At 37.7% G+C, this 17,262-nt stretch overlaps 1 protein-coding gene across 10 annotated transcripts in view; it reads left to right on the top strand.

The window, feature by feature from the left end:
* The window catches only part of PMS1 (PMS1 homolog 1, mismatch repair system component), a 99,062-nt gene that overhangs the window by 54,311 nt on the left and 27,489 nt on the right, over window positions 1–17,262 (top strand). For 8 of the 10 annotated variants that reach the window (XM_047870524.1, XM_047870530.1, XM_047870521.1 and 5 more), the window contains one exon: window positions 13,713–13,829. The exons of the other annotated variants lie outside the window; for them this stretch is intronic. In XM_047870524.1, the coding sequence (XP_047726480.1) occupies window positions 13,713–13,829 (117 nt within the window). The remainder of the gene's footprint in view (window positions 1–13,712; window positions 13,830–17,262) is intronic. 10 annotated transcript variants of the gene reach the window in all.

The following is a 17,262-nucleotide window of genomic DNA, read 5'->3' as shown; positions in this document are numbered from 1 at the left end:
TTTTAGCACATGTTAAGCTTTCAGCCTTAGGGCAAAATATATGCAAAACTTCAAGAAGTGAAAAGAAAATCTCTTTTAGAAAAGAATACAGGATTGATGAAATGGTGGAGAAAACAAACTAAACTAAAAACTATTTGCTGTAGAAAATATAGTATTTAAAAATCGAGTTTCTTTAAAAACAAAGATCCTTAATTTTTAATTACCACATTTAAAAAATTTTTCATCCATTGTTTTCACAATGGGTTCTTTTTTTTGAAAATGAATTTTACTTTGCCTAAGTTGAAGTGAAGATTTAATTTGTTGGCAGACCTCCTTATCATTTATTGCTATCCCAACTGTAACTCCTTTAGAAAATGCTCCTAAATTAGCCCCATTGATCTGATGCAATAATCGCCTACTGTGAAATGTTGTTCCAGAACTACTAGCCATGTTCACTTTAAGAAAAGAAATTCTACATTTAATGATTCTTATGTTTGATAGCTTTTTTAGAACCCATTTCTTCAAGTGATCTTTTTGCTATCCTGTGCACTAGCTATTTATCAGGTCAGGCAGTGAAATAACATGTTTGGATTAATCAGCAGCTAAGATTTATATCTTTAGGCATCACCTGAGGCAGCACTCTAATACAAACTAAAATAATATATTTACATTAGAAGTATTACAAGTTTTATGTGTATTCAGTGCAGGAAATTTAGAAATCTTAAAACATTAATTTTCTTGAAATATTTTCTTGACTACTTTTTAAAACATCTTTACATGTATATATCAGAGATGTAGCTTTAAAGAGAGAAACTTTTTGTGAATAAATTGTTATTGCTCAACTGTTCCTTGTTTAGACTAACTTGTGATATGGAAAGTTTGAAGCAGGGGCACTTCATTCCCGTACATTATTCAGAACTTTACCTACTTTCTGTTATTTTGAATATTGTTCCTTAAAACACCAGCTAATAGCTGGCTTAAAATAACAGCTATAATTCAGAAGCCAGCAGGGGCACTGGGGTGGCTCAGCTGTTTAAGCGGCCGACTCTTAATGTCGGCTCAGGTCATGATCTCCCAGTTTGTGAGTTGGAGCCCCGCAACAGGCTCTGCACAGACAGCCTGCTTGGATTCTCTCTCTCCCTCTCTCTCTCTGCCCCTCCTCTGCTCTCTCTCTCTCTCAAAAATGAATAAAGAAAATAAAAAAAAAAAAAAAAGAAAGAATCCAGCAGTTATTTGTCTTTTTACATGCAAACATACAGGAAATGTAAAGATTGCAGTCTGGCATTTCCTCAAAAAATAGTTACCATATTATCCAGCAATTTCACTTCTAGGAACATACCCAAGAGAAATGGAAATGTATTTCACACAAAAACTTGCACATGAATGTTCATACCCACATCATTCATAATAGCCAAAAGGTAGAAAAAATCCAAACATATATCATCCAGTGAAAGGATAGTTCAAAAATATAGCCATACAATGGAATATTACTTAATCATTAAAAAAGGAAGGAGAGGGGCACCTGGGTGGCGCAGTCGGTTAAGCGTCCGACTTCAGCCAGGTCACGATCTCGCGGTCCGGGAGTTCGAGCCCCGCGTCAGGCTCTGGGCTGATGGCTCAGAGCCTGGAGCCTGTTTCCGATTCTGTGTCTCCCTCTCTCTCTGCCCCTCCCCCGTTCATGCTCTGTCTCTCTCTGTCCCAAAAATAAATAAACGTTGAAAAAAAAATTAAAAAAAAAAAAAAAAAAGGAAGGAGAGTGCCACCTGGATGGCTCAGTTGATTAAGTGTCTGACTCTTGATTTCAACTCAGCTCATCGTTTCATGGTTTGTGAGATTGAGCCCCATGCTGGGCTCTGCTCTGCAGTGGGTATGGAACCTGCTTAAAATTCTCTCTCCCTCTCCCCCTAATCCTCCCCCCATTCCCTATTGACACATCTCATGTGATCTAGGGAAAAATCTCACAGACATCTAAAGCCAAACATCGTGAAATCTCCTTCAAAACAACAACAACAACAACAACAACAACAACAACAACAAGGGGGCACTGGTACAACATGGATAAGCCTTGAAAATGTTACATTAAGTGAAAGAAACCACTCACAAAAAACTATGTATTGTATGATTCCATTTATATGAAAAACCCCAAGTAGGCAAATTTATAGAGACAGAAGGTAAATTAGTGATCACCTTGGGTAAAGGTGGCAGAGAATGGAGGGTGTTAATGGGTACAGGGTTTCTCTTTGGAATGATAAAATTGTTCTAAAATTAGTTGTGATAGTTGCATAACCTTGTAAATATACTGAAAACCATTGACTTATACACTTAAAATGGGAGAATTTGTATGGTTTATGAATTGTATCTCAATAAAAGTGTAATATTTAAAAAATGAAAGAAAAATAGAGGTTCCTTTGGATTTCCTAAAGTAAATTAGTAGACAATGACTATAATTTCTTTCCTTTTTTTTTTTTTTAAGCCCCCACACCCAGCATGGAGCTTAACTTGGGGCTTGAACCCACTACCCTGAGTTCAAGACCTGAGCTGAGATCATGAGTCAGATGCTTAACCTAGTGAACCATCCAGGTGCCCCAAAGACTATAATTTCTAACCCATGTAGTGAGATGACAACCCACAGTCTTAATTTTTAAAAATAAAGAAGTCGTTTTCAATTCCACTCAGGTTACTTTTCTCTAGAAAAACGTATTCAACAAATGTTCATTCCTTCAACAAATTGTTTGTTGTGCCCTATTGGGTATATGACAGTGTTCTTGATACCAGGGACACTGTTACATTCCTGATTCTTCTTTTCTTCCTCTCCACATGCAGTCAGTCACCAAGTCACATTAAGTCTATTTCATGTCCTTTAGTTTATCCGTGTTCTCTTCCCCTCTTAGCAATATGTGTGGTTCTATTACCTAGACCAGTCTCAACCACAGTATTAATATTAGTAAAATACCAGAGATTGTAAATGTTTTACCTTAAAAAAAAAAAAACTAGAGGAATAATCCTGTAAATGTCATTTTCACTAACTTGTATTCCACTTTGTTTTTTGGTAAGTGGAAGAAAAATTGTTAGCTTTACAGCTAGTGTGCCAGGAATCACACACAGTCCTCAGGGCTTAATGGGAATATTTTATGAATGTGGACTTCATCAATTTTGCATGTCCTCAGTATAAGTTGAGACACTTTGAGTTGGATTAATACAATCACATTTTTAAAAATCCATATTACTTTAGTTTCAGTTCTCAATAAATCATTGTTATAAAAGATCATTTTGATTTAAATACAGTTTACCTATTACATAAATTTAAGATATATACAGCATGTTATGGGGCACCTAGGTGGCTCAGTTGGTTGAGCATCTGACTTCGGCTCAGGTCATGATCTCACGGTCTGTGGGTTCAAGCCCCGCATCGGGCTCTGTGCTGACAGCTCAGAGCCTGGAGCCTGCTTTGGATTCTGTGTCTCTCTCTCTCTCTCTCTCTCTCTCTCTCTCTCTCTCTGCCCCTCCCCCACTTGTGCTCTGTCTGTCTCTCTCTCAAAAATAAAATGTAAAAAAAAATTTTTTTTAATTAAAAAGAAAGATGTACAGCATATTAAATGATACATTTATATATTGTAACATAGTTACCATTGTAGCAATAATAAGTATTTCTGTCATATTACATAATTTTCTTTAGTGGTTGGGATAATTAGGTTCTGCTCTCATAACAAGTTTAATGATTATTATGCAATACTGTTGTCAGTATTTGCTATATTATGCATTAGATCTCTAGGACTTATTTACTACTTGTTGCAAGTTTGTACCTTTAAACAACATCTGTCCTATTTCCCCATCCCCTAGTAACTACCATTTTATTCTGTGATTTCTACAAGTTTGTCTTTACATTCCATATATGAATGATATCATACAGTATTTATCTTTCTTTGTCTGACTTCTCTCACTTAACATAATGTCCTTAAAATCCAAAGATCTTTTTCTGATATCTATGTGTGATCAGGCATTTTCCCAACTAGATGTGTTTCTCCAGTGACTCTGCATTGCATGTAAGATAAACAATAAACTTGCTTCCATGGTATGATAGTTCATTCAGGATCTTGCTCCTTTCTGTCCAGCTTCCATCCCCAGCAAAGGCATATTCTCTATGCTTCCATGTGTTGCATGTGCCCTTCTATCTGTCAGCATTGCCCTTCCCATGATTTGTGGATGGCCAGCTCCTTTCAGGTCTCACTGCACATGCATTTGGCTCTGTGAAGTAGACCTAGGTTTCTTCTACACTGCTGCCTCTGTGTTTTGTAATAGTGGTTTTTATAATGCATTATAATTTTTATTTATTTTAATTTAATTTACATCAAAGTTAGTTAGCGTATGGTGCAATAATGATTTCAGGAGTGGAATGCAGTGATTCACCCCCTACGTATAACACCCATTGCTCATCCCAACAAGTGTCTTCTTCTATGCCTCTTGCCCACAACCCCTCCAACAACCCTCAGTTCTCTGTATTTAAGAGTCTCTTATGTTTTGTCCCCCTCCCTGTTTTTATATCATTTTTGCTTCCCTTCTCCTGTGTTCATCTGTTTTGTATTTAAATTCCACATATGAGTGAAGTCATAGGATACTTGTCTTTGACTAATTTCGCTTAGCATAATACCCTCTAGTTCCATCCACATAGTTGCAAATGGCAAGATTTCATTCTTTTTGATTGCCGAGTAATACTCCATTAAAAAAATTTTTTTTTTTTAACGTTTATTTATTTTTGAGATAGAGAGAGACAGAGCATGAACGGGGGAGGATCAGAGAGAGAGGGAGACACAGAATCCGAAACAGGCTCCAGGCTCTGAGCGGTCAGCACAGAGCCCAACGCGGGGCTCGAACTCACGGACCGCGAGATCGTGACCTGAGCCGAAGTCGGCCGCTTAACCGACTGAGCCACCCAGGTGCCCCTACTCCATTTTATACACATATACCACATCTTCTTTATCCAGTCATCTGTTGATGGACATTTGGGCTCATTCCATACTTTGGCTATTGTTGAGAGCACTGCTACAAACATTGGGGTGCATGTGTCCCTTCGAAACAGCACACCTTTATCCTTTGGATAAATACCTAGTAGTGTAATTGCTGGGTCGTTGGGTAGTTCTAGTTCTAATTTTTTGAGGAACCTCCATACTGTTTTCCAGAATGGCTGCATCCCTTTGGATTCCCACCAGCAGTGCAAAAGAGGTCTTCTTTCTCTGCATCCTCACCAACATCTGTTGTTGCCAGAGTTGTTAACGTTAGCCATTCTGACAGATGTGAGGTGGTATCTCATCGTGGTTTTGATTTGTATTTCCCAGATGATGAGTGATGTTGAGCATTTTTTTCATGTGTCTGTTAGCCATATGGATGTCTTATTTTGAACAGTGTCTGTTCATGTCTTTTGCCCATTTCTTCACTGAATTCTTTGTTTTTCAGGTGTTGAGTTTGGTAAGTTCTTTATAGATTTTGGATACTAACCTTTTATCTGATATGTCATTTGCAAATATCTTCTCCCATTCCGTTGGTTGCCTTTTAGTTTTGCTGATTGTTTCTTTCACTGTGCAGAAGCTTTTTATTTTGATGAGGTCCCAATAGTTCATTTTTGCTTTTGTTTCCCTTTCCTCCAGAGATGTGTTGAGTAAGAAGTTGCTGTGGCCGAAGTCAAAGAGGTTTTTGCCTGCTTTCTCCTCGAGGATTTTGATGACTTCCTGTTTTATTTTTAGGTCTTTCATCCATTTTGAGTTTATTTTTGTGTGTGGTGTAAGAAAATGGTCCAGGTTCATTCTGCATTTGGCTGTCCAGTTTTCCCAACACCATTTGCTGAAGAGACTGTCTTTATTCCATTGGGTATTCTTTCTGGCTTTGTCAAAGATTAGTTGGCCATATGTTTGTGGGTCCATTTCTGGGTTCTCTATTCTGTTCCATCGATCTGAGTGTCTGTTTCTGTGCCACTATATACTGTCTTGATGATTATAGCTTTGTAATACAGCTTGAAATCCAGAATTGTGATGCCTCCAGCTTTGGTTTTCTTTTTCAGGATTGCTTTGGCTATTCAGGGTCTTTTCTGGTCCCATACAAATTTTAGGGTTGTTTGTTCTAGCTCTGTGAAGAATGCTGGTGTTGTTTTCATAGGGATGGCATTAAATATGTAGATTGCTTTGGGTGGTATTGACATTTTAACAATATTTGTTCTTCCAATCCATGAGCATGGAATATTTTTCCTTTGTGTGTGTGTGTGTGTGTGTGTGTGTGTGTGTCTTCTTAAGTTTCTTTTATAGGCTTTCTATAGTTTTCAGTGTATAGATTTTTCACCTCTTTGGTTAGGTTTATTTGTAGGTATTTTATGAGTTTTGGTGCAATTGTAAATGGGATCAATTCTTTGAATTCTCTTTCTGTTGCTTCATTATTGGTGTATAGAAATGCAGCTGATTTCTGTGCATTGATTTTATATCCTACAACTTTGCTGAATTCATGAATCAATTCTAGCTGGGTTTTTTGGTAGAATCTTTTGGGTTTTCTGTATAGAATATCATGTCATCTGCGAAGAGTGCAAGTTTGACTTCGTCCTTGCCAGTTTGGGTATCTTTTATTCCTTTGTGTTGTCTGATTGCTGAGGCTAAGACTTCCAATACTGTGTTGAATAACAGTGGTATGAGTGGACATCCCTGTCATGTTCCTGACCTAAGGGGGAAGCTGTCAGTTTTTCCCCATTGAGGATGATATTAGCAGTGGGTCTCTCATATATGGCTTCTGTGATCTTGAGGTATGATCCTTCTATCCCTACTTTCTTGAGGGTTTTTTATCAAGAAAGGATGCTGTATTTTGTTGAATGCTTTCTCTGCATCTATTGAGAGGATCATGTGGTTCTTACTCTTTATTTTATTAACACAATATATCACATTGATTTGCGGACATTAAACCAACCTTGCATCCCAGGTATAAGTCCCACTTGATTGTGGTGAATAATTTTTTTAATGTACTGTTGGATCTGGTTAGCTAGTATCTTTTTGAGAATTTTTGCATCCATGTTCATCAGGGAAATTGGTCTATAGTTCTCCTTTTTAGTGGGGTCCTTGTCTGGTTTTGGAATCAAGGTAATGCTGGCCTCATAGAATGAGTTTGAAGTTTTCCTTCCATTTCTATTTTCTGGAACAGCTTCAAAAGAATAGGTGTTAACTCTTCTTTAAATGTTTGGTAGACTTCCCCTGGAAAACCATCCAGCCCTGGATTTTTGTTTTTTGGGAGGTATTATGCATTATAATTATTTTAATATTTTGTTTTCCTTTTATATTTTTAGCTTGTTGAGAGCCAGTTCCTTGTCCTTTCATCTTTGTATTCCCAGCTTTTAGCATGGCATCTGGTATGAAGTTAATGCTCAGTAAATATTTGCTGAAAAAATTCAAAATCAGTTTCTCTAATTAATTGGGATAAGTATATATTATATGTAATGAAATTAAAGATTAGAAATGTTCTTGTGATTCTTCATCCCATGTTTCCTGGAGCAGTGACAGTTTTAAATAGTCCAGTGTAGGGGCGCCTGGGTGGCGCAGTCGGTTGAGCGTCCGACTTCAGCCAGGTCACGATCTCGCGGTCCGTGAGTTCGAGCCCCGCGTCAGGCTCTGGGCTGATGGCTCGGAGCCTGGAGCCTGTTTCTGATTCTGTGTCTCCCTCTCTCTCTGCCCCTCCCCCGTTCATGCTCTGTCTCTCTCTGTCCCCCAAAAAATAAACGTTGAAAAAAAAAATTAAAAAAAAAAATAGTCCAGTGTATTGTCCTTTAAGTATAAATGTAGTTATCAAGACATAATTTTTTGTTTAGAAATATACACATTAAACCTATACCTCAGTTTTTAATTGTTTACTATTTTTTAATACTTAGATTTCATGTAGTTTGTATATTTTTTTCTAATTCAGATCACTTCCAAAGCAATACCTAATAGTGAGATGTTGAAATTTAGGATGGAACAATACCTAAATTGTCTTCCTCATTCTGTCATTTTGCTGTGCACTTTGGGCCTAATTACTGCACATCTATATTTATATGTATATTAATGAATGAAAATTATTGGAAATTTAGAAATCCTTAGGTATAAGGCTCTGTTATAATAAGATTAAGGTTGGTACTGACAGCTGTAGTCTGAAAAATACTGTGATATTAGGATTATAGGATAGTAGTTCCCTATCTTTTTGGATTTCATTATTCTGGTATGTGTTCTTTTTTGGGGGGGACCCCAATTATTTACCTTTAAGTGAATAGATTAAAAATAATTTTGGTTTGAGAATACATTAATACCCTCAAGTTAATTAGACAGTAGATAGTTATCACATAGCCATGGAGGGTAATTATACATGAAAATGCATTTCTCTTTAAGAATTCCCAATTAGGGTCTGGCATTGGCTCTAGCTTATTACTGTTTTTAACTAGAGAGGGGAGGGATGTTAGCAAAGTAAAAACAGTGAGTTTGTAGCCATAAAAGTTGGGTATAAATCATGGTTCCATGACCTGCTATCTAAGTTTCTTTGGGTAAATCAGTCAGTATCAGCTTCAGTTTCCTCATTTACATAATGAGATAATAATACCTACATGAAATAGTTGTGAAAATTAACAGTAGTTTCTATGATAGTAGTGCCAAGTAAGTTTTTCCTAAATCATAACTCCTGTTGAATTAGTATTAATAAAACCCTAGGAATAAGTTTTTCCTGTTAAATATCAGGTAGTTTGTCTTATTAAGTACTACCTGTGTTTTCCCAAGCAGGTTTGTCTTTAAGATTCTAAAAACAGTGCTTTACAGATGATAAACATCAACATGCAGAGTCAGTGCTAATTGTTATGTCCAGAAGAGCACTTTCCTTCATTACTATCCCCTAACCTGCCAGTTAGAGGACAACATGAATCTATTTACTTCACCTTTCATTTTAGTATATATAATATTGTTAATACTTAAAACTGCCTGTGTAAATTCCTGGTCATGTTAAGGAGCTTGTTTGGCCAGTCAGAAGGTCTCTCTTTTGGTCAAGTCAAAACCTCTCTTTCTCTGTCTCTCTCTCTCTGTCTCTCTTTCTCTCTCTCTCTCTCTCTCTCTCTCTCTCTCTCAAGCCTTCTCTGCAATCAGATATTTAAATCGGTATGTTTTCACTCACAACCAGTAATTTTTCTACATTACAGGGAAAAAAAAAATAGAACAAAGAGGAACTTATCAACCTCCAGTCATTGAATCTATAAACCGACCTGTGTGTGTACCCATTCTTCTTCATTGCTTCTGATTCAAGTGTGTCATATTAAGACCCACCCTTGATCCACACTTGCCTCGATTATTCCTCTGCTTTCAGTTTATAGCCAAACTGTCTAAGTGTTTATTTATTTTGACAGAGAATGAGAGTGTATGCACGAGTTGGGGCAGGGGGGCAGAGAGAGAGAGACAGAGACAGAGAATCCCAACAGGCTCCACGCTGTCAGTGCAGAGCCTGACATGGGACTCAGTCTCTGGAGCTGTAAGATCGTGACCTGAGCTGAAATCAAGAGGTGGACACTTAACCAGCTGAGCCACCCAGAAACCCCTACAGCCAAACTTTCTGAAATACTATCTAGGTTCATCTCTTTTTTTTTAATGTCCTCACTTTAATCACTATCCAGCCATTGACATTTGGCTTTATTTACTCTCCTTTCCTAGAACTGATTGCTAAATCCTGTGGCCACATCTTTGCATACTCTTGACATTGGACTCTTGACATTGGTCAAATATGACTACTTCTTAAAAATTTTTCTTGTTCTGTGTACCATACTGTTTGGTAGCTCTTCCTGCCTTTCTGGCCACTCCTTTTCAGTCTGTTTTTCCTCTGCAGGTCCCTTGAATGTTAATGTTTTCTCCTAGCCCCTTTACACATTTTTCTGAGGATTTAGGAAGTGCCATGTAAATATTTGTTGAGTGAACAACTTATGACTGTATGGATGGTCTCCAGAGATTTGACTATAATTGGATCTTGTTAACTGAAGAAATTGCAGTATATCCTACCTGATGGTGCACTTCACAGTCAAACTTTGGTCAGTCTCTCGGGACCATGATTCTTTTAAACTACCCTACTACATATTTGCAGTGGAAAAAATCTGGGCTCGTTATTCAGCTTTTATGTCTGTGAGGTTCACTTAGCTTTTTGTAAGTGTTCTGTATATAAAAGGTAATTACAAAGATAATTTTATTTCATTTTTTTAATATGAAATTTATTGTCAGATTGGTTTCCATACAACACCCAGTGCTCATTCCAACAGGTGCCTTCCTCAGTGCCCATCACCCACTTTCCCCTCCCTCCCATCAAACCTCAATTTATTCTCAGTTTTTAAGAGTCTCTTATGGTTTGCCTCCATCCCTCACTAACTTTTTTTTTCCCCTTCCCCTCCCCCATGGTCTTCTGTTAAGTTTCTCAGGATCCACATAAGAGTGAAAACATGGTATCTATCTTTCTCTGTATGACTTATTTCACTTAGCATAATACTCTCCAGTTCCATCCACGTTGCTACAAAAGGCCATATTTCATTCTTTCTCATTGCCAAATAGTATTCCATTGTATATATAAACCACAACTTCTTTATCCATTCATCAGTTGACATTTAGGCTCTTCCCATAATTTGCCTATTGTTGAAAGTGCTGCTATAAACATTGGGGTACAAGTGCCCCTATGCATCAGCACTCCTGTATGCCTTGGATAAATTTCTAGCAGTATTATTGCTGGGTCATAGAGTAGATCTATTTTTAATTTTTTGAGGAACCTCCACACTGTTTTTCCAGAGTGGCTGCACCAATTTGCATTCCCACCAACAGTGCAAGAGGGTTCCCATTTCTCCACATCCTCGCCAACATCTATAGTCTCCTGATTTGTTCATTTTAGCCATGTTAACTGACATGAGGTGGTATCTCAATGTGGTTTTGATTTGTATTTCCCTGATGAGGAGTGACATTGAGCATCTGTTCTTGTGCCTGTTGGCCATCTGGGTGTCTTCTTTAGAGAAGTGTCTATTCATGTTTTCTGCCCATTTCTTCACTGGATTATTTGGTTTTGGGGTGTGGAGTTTGGTGAGTTCCTTATAGATTTTAGATACTAGCCCTTTGTCCGATATGTCATTTGCAAATATCTTTTCCCATTCCATTGGTTGCCTTTTAGTTTTGTTGGTTGTTTCCTTTGCTGTGCAGAAGCTTTTTTATTTTCATGAGGTCCCAATAGTTCATTTTTGGTATTAAGTCCCTTGCCTTTGGAGATGTGTCAAGTAAGAAATTGCCGCGGCTGAGGTAAGAGAGGTTTTTTCCTGCTTTTGATGGTTTTTGATGGTTTCCTCTAGGGTTTTGATGGTTTCCTGTCTCACATTCAGGTCCTTTATCCATTTTGAGTTTATTTTGTGAATGGTGTAAGAAAGTGATCTAGTTTCATCCTTCTGCATGTTGCTGTCCAGTTCTCCCAGCACCATTTGTTAAAGAGATTGTCTTTTTTTCCATTGGATATTCTTTCCTGCTTTGTCAAAGATTAGTTGTCCATACTTTTGTGGGTTCATTTCTGGAGTCTCTGTTCTATTCCATTGGTCTATGTGTCTATTTTTGTGCCAGTACCATGCTGTCTTGATGATTACAGCTTTGTGGTAGAGGCTAAAACCTGGGATTGTGATACCTCCCGCTTTGGTGGTCTTCTTCAATATTACTTTGGCTATTCGGGGTCTTTTGTGGTTCCATACAAATTTTAGGACTGCTTGGGGCGCCTGGGTGGCTCAGTAGGTTAAGCGTCCGACTTCAGCTCAGGTCACGATCTCACGGTCCGTGAGTTCGAGCCCCGCGTCTGCTGATGGCTCAGAGCCTGGAGCCTGCTTCCGATTCTGTGTCTCCCTCTCTCTCTGACCCTTCCCCGTTCATGCTCTGTCTCACTCTGTCTCTCTCTGTCTCAAAAATAAATAAATGTTAAAAAAAAAAAATTAGGATTGCTTGTTCTAGCCTCGAGAAGAATGCTGGTGCAATTTTGATAGGGATTGCATTGAACGTGTAGATTGCTTTGGGTAGTATTGACATTTTAACAATATTATTCTTCCAATCCATGAGCACAGACTGTTTTTCCAATTCTTTGTATCTTCTTCAGTTTTCTTCATAAGCTTTCTATAGTTTTCAGCATACAGATCTTTTACCTCTTTGGTTAGGTTTATTCCCGGGTAGTTTATGCTTCTTGGTGCAGTTGTGAATGGGATCAGTTTCTTTATTTGTCTTTCTGTTGCTTCATTATTAGTGTATAAGAATGCAACTGATTTCTGTACGTTAATTTTGTATCCTGTGACTTTGCTGAATTCATGTATCAGTTCTAGCAGACTTTTGGTGGAGCCTGTCAGGTTTTCCATGTATAATATCATGTCATCTGCAAAAAGTGAAAGCTTGACTTCATCTTTCCCAAATTTGATGCCTTTGATTTCATTTTGTTGTCTGATTGCTGATGCTGGAATTTCCAACACTACATTCAACAACAGCGGTGAGGGTGGACATCCCTGTCATGTTCCTGATCTCAGGGGAGAAGTTCTCAGTTTTTCCCCATTGAGGATGATATTAGCTGTGGGCTTTTCATTAGAAAGGGAAGGAAAACTTCCAGGCTTATTTTATGAAGCCAGCATTAGTTTGATTCCCAAACCAGACAGAGACCCAGCAAAAAAAGAGAACTATAGGCCAATATCCCTGATGAATATGGATGCAAAAATTCTCAACAAGATGCTAGCAAATCGAATTCAACAGCATATAAAAAAATTATTCACCGTGATCAAGTGGGATTCATTCCTGGGCTGCAGGGCTAGTTCAATATTTGCAAATCAACCAATGTGATTGATTTGGGTTTTTCCCTTTTTTAAGTGAAGAAACTTTTCTTCGTCTTGTCAGCAATAAAAGCCAGCACTTTTACTTACTCCACATCACATTAATAAAAAGATAAGAACCATATGATCCTGTCAATCGGTGCAGAAAAAGCATTTGACAAAATTCAGCATCCTTTCTTAATAAAAACCCTGGAGAAAGTCGGGATAGAAGTAACATAGAAAGATAATTTTATTTTACTTTTTTTTTATTTAAAAAAAATTTTTTTTAACATTTATTCTTGAGACAGAGACAGAGCGTGAACAGGGGAGGGGCAGAGAGAGAGGGAGACCCAGAATCCGAAACAGCCACCCGGCTCTGAGCTGTCAGCACAGAGCCCGACGTGGGGCTCAAACCCACAAACTGTGAGATCATGACCTGAGCTGAAGTTGGACGCTTAACCGACTGAGCCACCCAGGCGCCCCAAAGATAATTTTAAAGAGCGTGCATTATCTCAAATTTTTATATAAGTTTATTTACAGAAATCATTTAGCTTAACAATTTAAATGTACTTTGAATTATATATTCTAAAGTTTAGGATTAGGTACTGGCCTTTGTGTTTGCCTACATTGTATATTTTCATCTTTCAACAATTCTGGGAGATAAATATTGTTAGTCATCTTGTAGAGAGAACACCGAGGTTAGGGGAAGTTAAATAGATTTTATGCTGTAACATATACAGTTACTAAAATTCAGAACCAGAGTTCTGACTGACTGTATAGCCCATGCTTCTCTTCTAAATGACATTGAAAATACAAGCTGGGGATGAATGCTAAATACAGAAATAAATGGTGTAGTACTTGAGTTTAGTAAATCTAAATTGTATTCAAAGTTATCTGTGTCTTTTGTCCTTAGGCGGTTATTTGGCAGAAAACTAGAGTATCTGATCATAAGATGGCTCTCATGTCTGTTCTGGGGACTGCTGTTATGGGCAACATGGAATCCTTTCAGTACCACTGTGAAGAATCTCAGGTATACAACAAAGTGTTCTTTAATAATTCTGGTTTAACAATGAAACTCAATTATTTTTCTTCTGGGGAGTTGAGGTGGCAATAAGTTTTTGTAACATTTTACTTAAATATATGTATAGGTAAAAAAAGAACATAACATTTACAGCTTATATTTAACCCTCTCTCCCTATCCCTACTTCCTGTTTTTATCTTTGTATTTGTTTTTAATTTTAAGCATTGTGGTTACATTATTTTTTTTATAATTTTCAATTGAGTATCTTATCTGTTTACATTTCAGTATTAAAGAAGAGTTGAGTTCTCTTACCTTTGTTTTCCCTTTCCTATTCTAAATAGATTCTGCATCTTACTTTTCTTGATCTGTAGCTTCAGACAGTGCTTCTTGAGTTCCTATAATGTTAGATGAGGTTACGAACACTCCAACTCTTACTTGCTCTTCCCTCTCTCAATTGTGTCCACTCTACTTTTATGTTGTCAAGCAATTTGTTTTCTTTTATAACCATTTTTAAGTTTTCCATCTTTTGTTTGAAAATTGATTCTAAAAGTTGAAAACTTATATGGAGTATATTACTATGGCTACAAATAATTTACATTGTAAAGCCTAGTATTGTTCTAGGATCACATTTCTTAAGAATCCACGTTATGTATCCATGCCATACAAATGAGACTATTTCTATTGTCCCAATTAAATAGAATATCCTTTCTTGTCCTATTTATTGCTCAAAATGTCATGTTTTTCTTTGCTTTATCTGTGAACTCTCATATAGTTTCTTGCTTTTTCTGGAGTTTCTAAGATCTGGGTTTTTTCCCTTTTTTAAGTGAAGAAACTTTTCTTCGTCTTGTCAGCAATAAAAGCCAGCACTTTTACTTACTCCAACTATAGCTAGAGTTCCATTTTTTTTTTTTTAATAATTAGATTTAGAACCCAATTTCTTATTTGGACTGATCGCATATCAGGCATTCTGCACAGATCTTATCCTGGAATGGAATTTTTTTTCATAGGAGTACTAGTTGTTTCCACTATTTCTTATATCCCATGCCTTTTTCTTTCTTAGTCTTTGTTATCATTTTTCTCATATACATCTTTAGTTAACTTCCACAGAAAGGGGATATGAGAGGTAGACTTTTATATACAAGAATGACTTTATTTTGTACTTCTCTTGATAGTCTGGTAGAGGTAGAATTCTAGGTTGAAAATAAGGTTTTTTTAATGTTTTTTTTTTCAATATATGAAGTTTATTGTCAAATTGGTTTCCATAACACCCAGTGTTCATCCCAAAAGGTGCCCTCCTCAATACCCATCACCCACCCTCCCCTCCCTCCCACCCCCCATCAACCCTCAGTTTGTTCTCAGTTTTTAAGAGTCTCTTATGCTTTGGCTCTCTTCCACTCTAACCTCTTTTTTTTTTTTTTTCCTTCCCCTCCCCCATGGGTTCCTGTTAAGTTTCTCAGGATCCACATAAGAGTGAAACCATATGGTATCTGTCTTTCTCTGTATGGCTTATTTCACTTAGCATAATACTCTCCAGTTCCATCCATGTTGCTACAAAGGGCTATATTTCATTCTTTCTCATTGCCACGTAGTACTCCATTGTGTATATAAACCACAATTTCTTTATCCATTCATCAGTTGATGGACATTTAGGCTCTTTCCATAATTTGGCTATTGTTGAGAGTGCTGCTATAAACATTGGGGTACAAGTGCCCCTATGCATCAGTACTCCTGTATCCCTTGGGTAAATTCCTAGCAGTGCTATTGCTGGGTCATAGGGTAGGTCTATTTTTAATTTTTTGAGGAACCTCCACACTGTTTTCCAGAGTGGCTGCCCCAGTTTGCATTCCCACCAACAGTGCAAGAGGGTTCCCGTTTCTCCACATCCTCGCCAGCATCTATAGTCCCCTGATACGTTCATTTTGGCCACTCTGACTGGCATGAGGTGATATCTGAGTGTGGTTTTGATTTGTATTTCCCTGATGAGGAGCGACGTTGAGCATCTTTTCATGTGCCTGTTGGCCATCCGGATGTCTTCTTTAGAGAAGTGTCTATTCATGTTTTCTGCCTATTTCTTCACTGGGTTATTTGTTTTTCGGGTGTGGAGTTTGGTGAGCTCTTTATAGATTTTGGATACTAGCCCTTTGTCCGATATGTCATTTGCAAATATCTTTTCCCATTCCGTTGGTTGCCTTTTAGTTTTGTTGGTTGTTTCCTTTGCTGTGCAGAAGCTTTTTATTTTCACAAGGTCCCAGTAGTTCATTTTTGCTTTTAATTCCCTTGCCTTTGGGGATGTGTCCAGTAAGAGATTGCTATGGCTGAGGTCAGAGAGGTCTTTTCCTGCTTTCTCCTCTAGGGTTTTGATGGTTTCCTGTCTCACATTCAGGTCCTTTATCCATTTTGAGTTTATTTTTGTGAATGGTGTGAGAAAGTGGTCTAGTTTCAATCTTCTGCATGTTGCTGTCCAGTTCTCCCAGCACCATTTGTTAAAGAGATTGTCTTTTTTCCATTGGATATTCTTTCCTGCTTTGTCAAAGATGAGTTGGCCATACGTTTGTGGGTCTAGTTCTGGGGTTTCTATTCTATTCCATTGGTCTATGTGTCTGTTTTTGTGCCAATACCATGCTGTCTTGATGATTACAGCTTTGTAGTAGAGGCTAAAGTCTGGGATTGTGATGCCTCCTGCTTTGGTCTTCTTCAAAATTACTTTGGCTATTCGGGGTCTTTTGTGGTTCCATATGAATTTTAGGATTGCTTGTTCTAGTTTCGAGAAGAATGCTGGTGCAATTTTGATTGGGATTGCATTGAATGTGTAGATAGCTTTGGGTGGTATTGACATTTTGACAATATTTATTCTTCCAATCCATGAGCACGGAATGTCTTTCCATTTCTTTATATCTTCTTCAATTTCCTTCATAAGCTTTCTATAGTTTTCAGCATACAGATCTCTTACATCTTTGGTTAGGTTTATTCCTAGGTATTTTATGCTTCTTGGTGCAATTGTGAATGGATCAGTTTCTTTTTTTTTTTTTTAATTTTTTTTTTAACTTTTTTTTAATTTATTTTTGAGACAGAGAGAGACAGAGCATGAACAGGGGAGGGGCAGAGAGAGAGGGAGACACAGAATCTGAAGCAGGCTCCAGGCTCTGAGCCATCAGCCCAGAGCCCGACGCGGGACTCAAACTCACAAACCGCGAGATCGTGACCTGAGCTGAAGTCGGACGCTTAACCGACTGAGCCACTCAGGCGCCCGGGATCAATTTCTTTATTTGTCTTTCTGTTGCTTCATTATTAGTGTATAAGAATGCAACTGATTTCTGTACATTGATTTTGTATCCTGCAACTTTGCTAAATTCATGTATCAGTTCTAGCAGAGAAAATAAGTTTAAAGGCATTTAATGTCTTTGACCATTCACTGTGGCTGATGGGAAGATGTATGCATTCC

Source organism: Prionailurus viverrinus, chromosome C1 (genome assembly GCF_022837055.1).
Source record: "Prionailurus viverrinus isolate Anna chromosome C1, UM_Priviv_1.0, whole genome shotgun sequence".
Lineage (NCBI taxonomy): Eukaryota > Metazoa > Chordata > Mammalia > Carnivora > Felidae > Prionailurus > Prionailurus viverrinus.
Note: the sequence above shows the minus strand (reverse complement) of the source record. Positions and strands in the feature narration are given on the sequence as shown.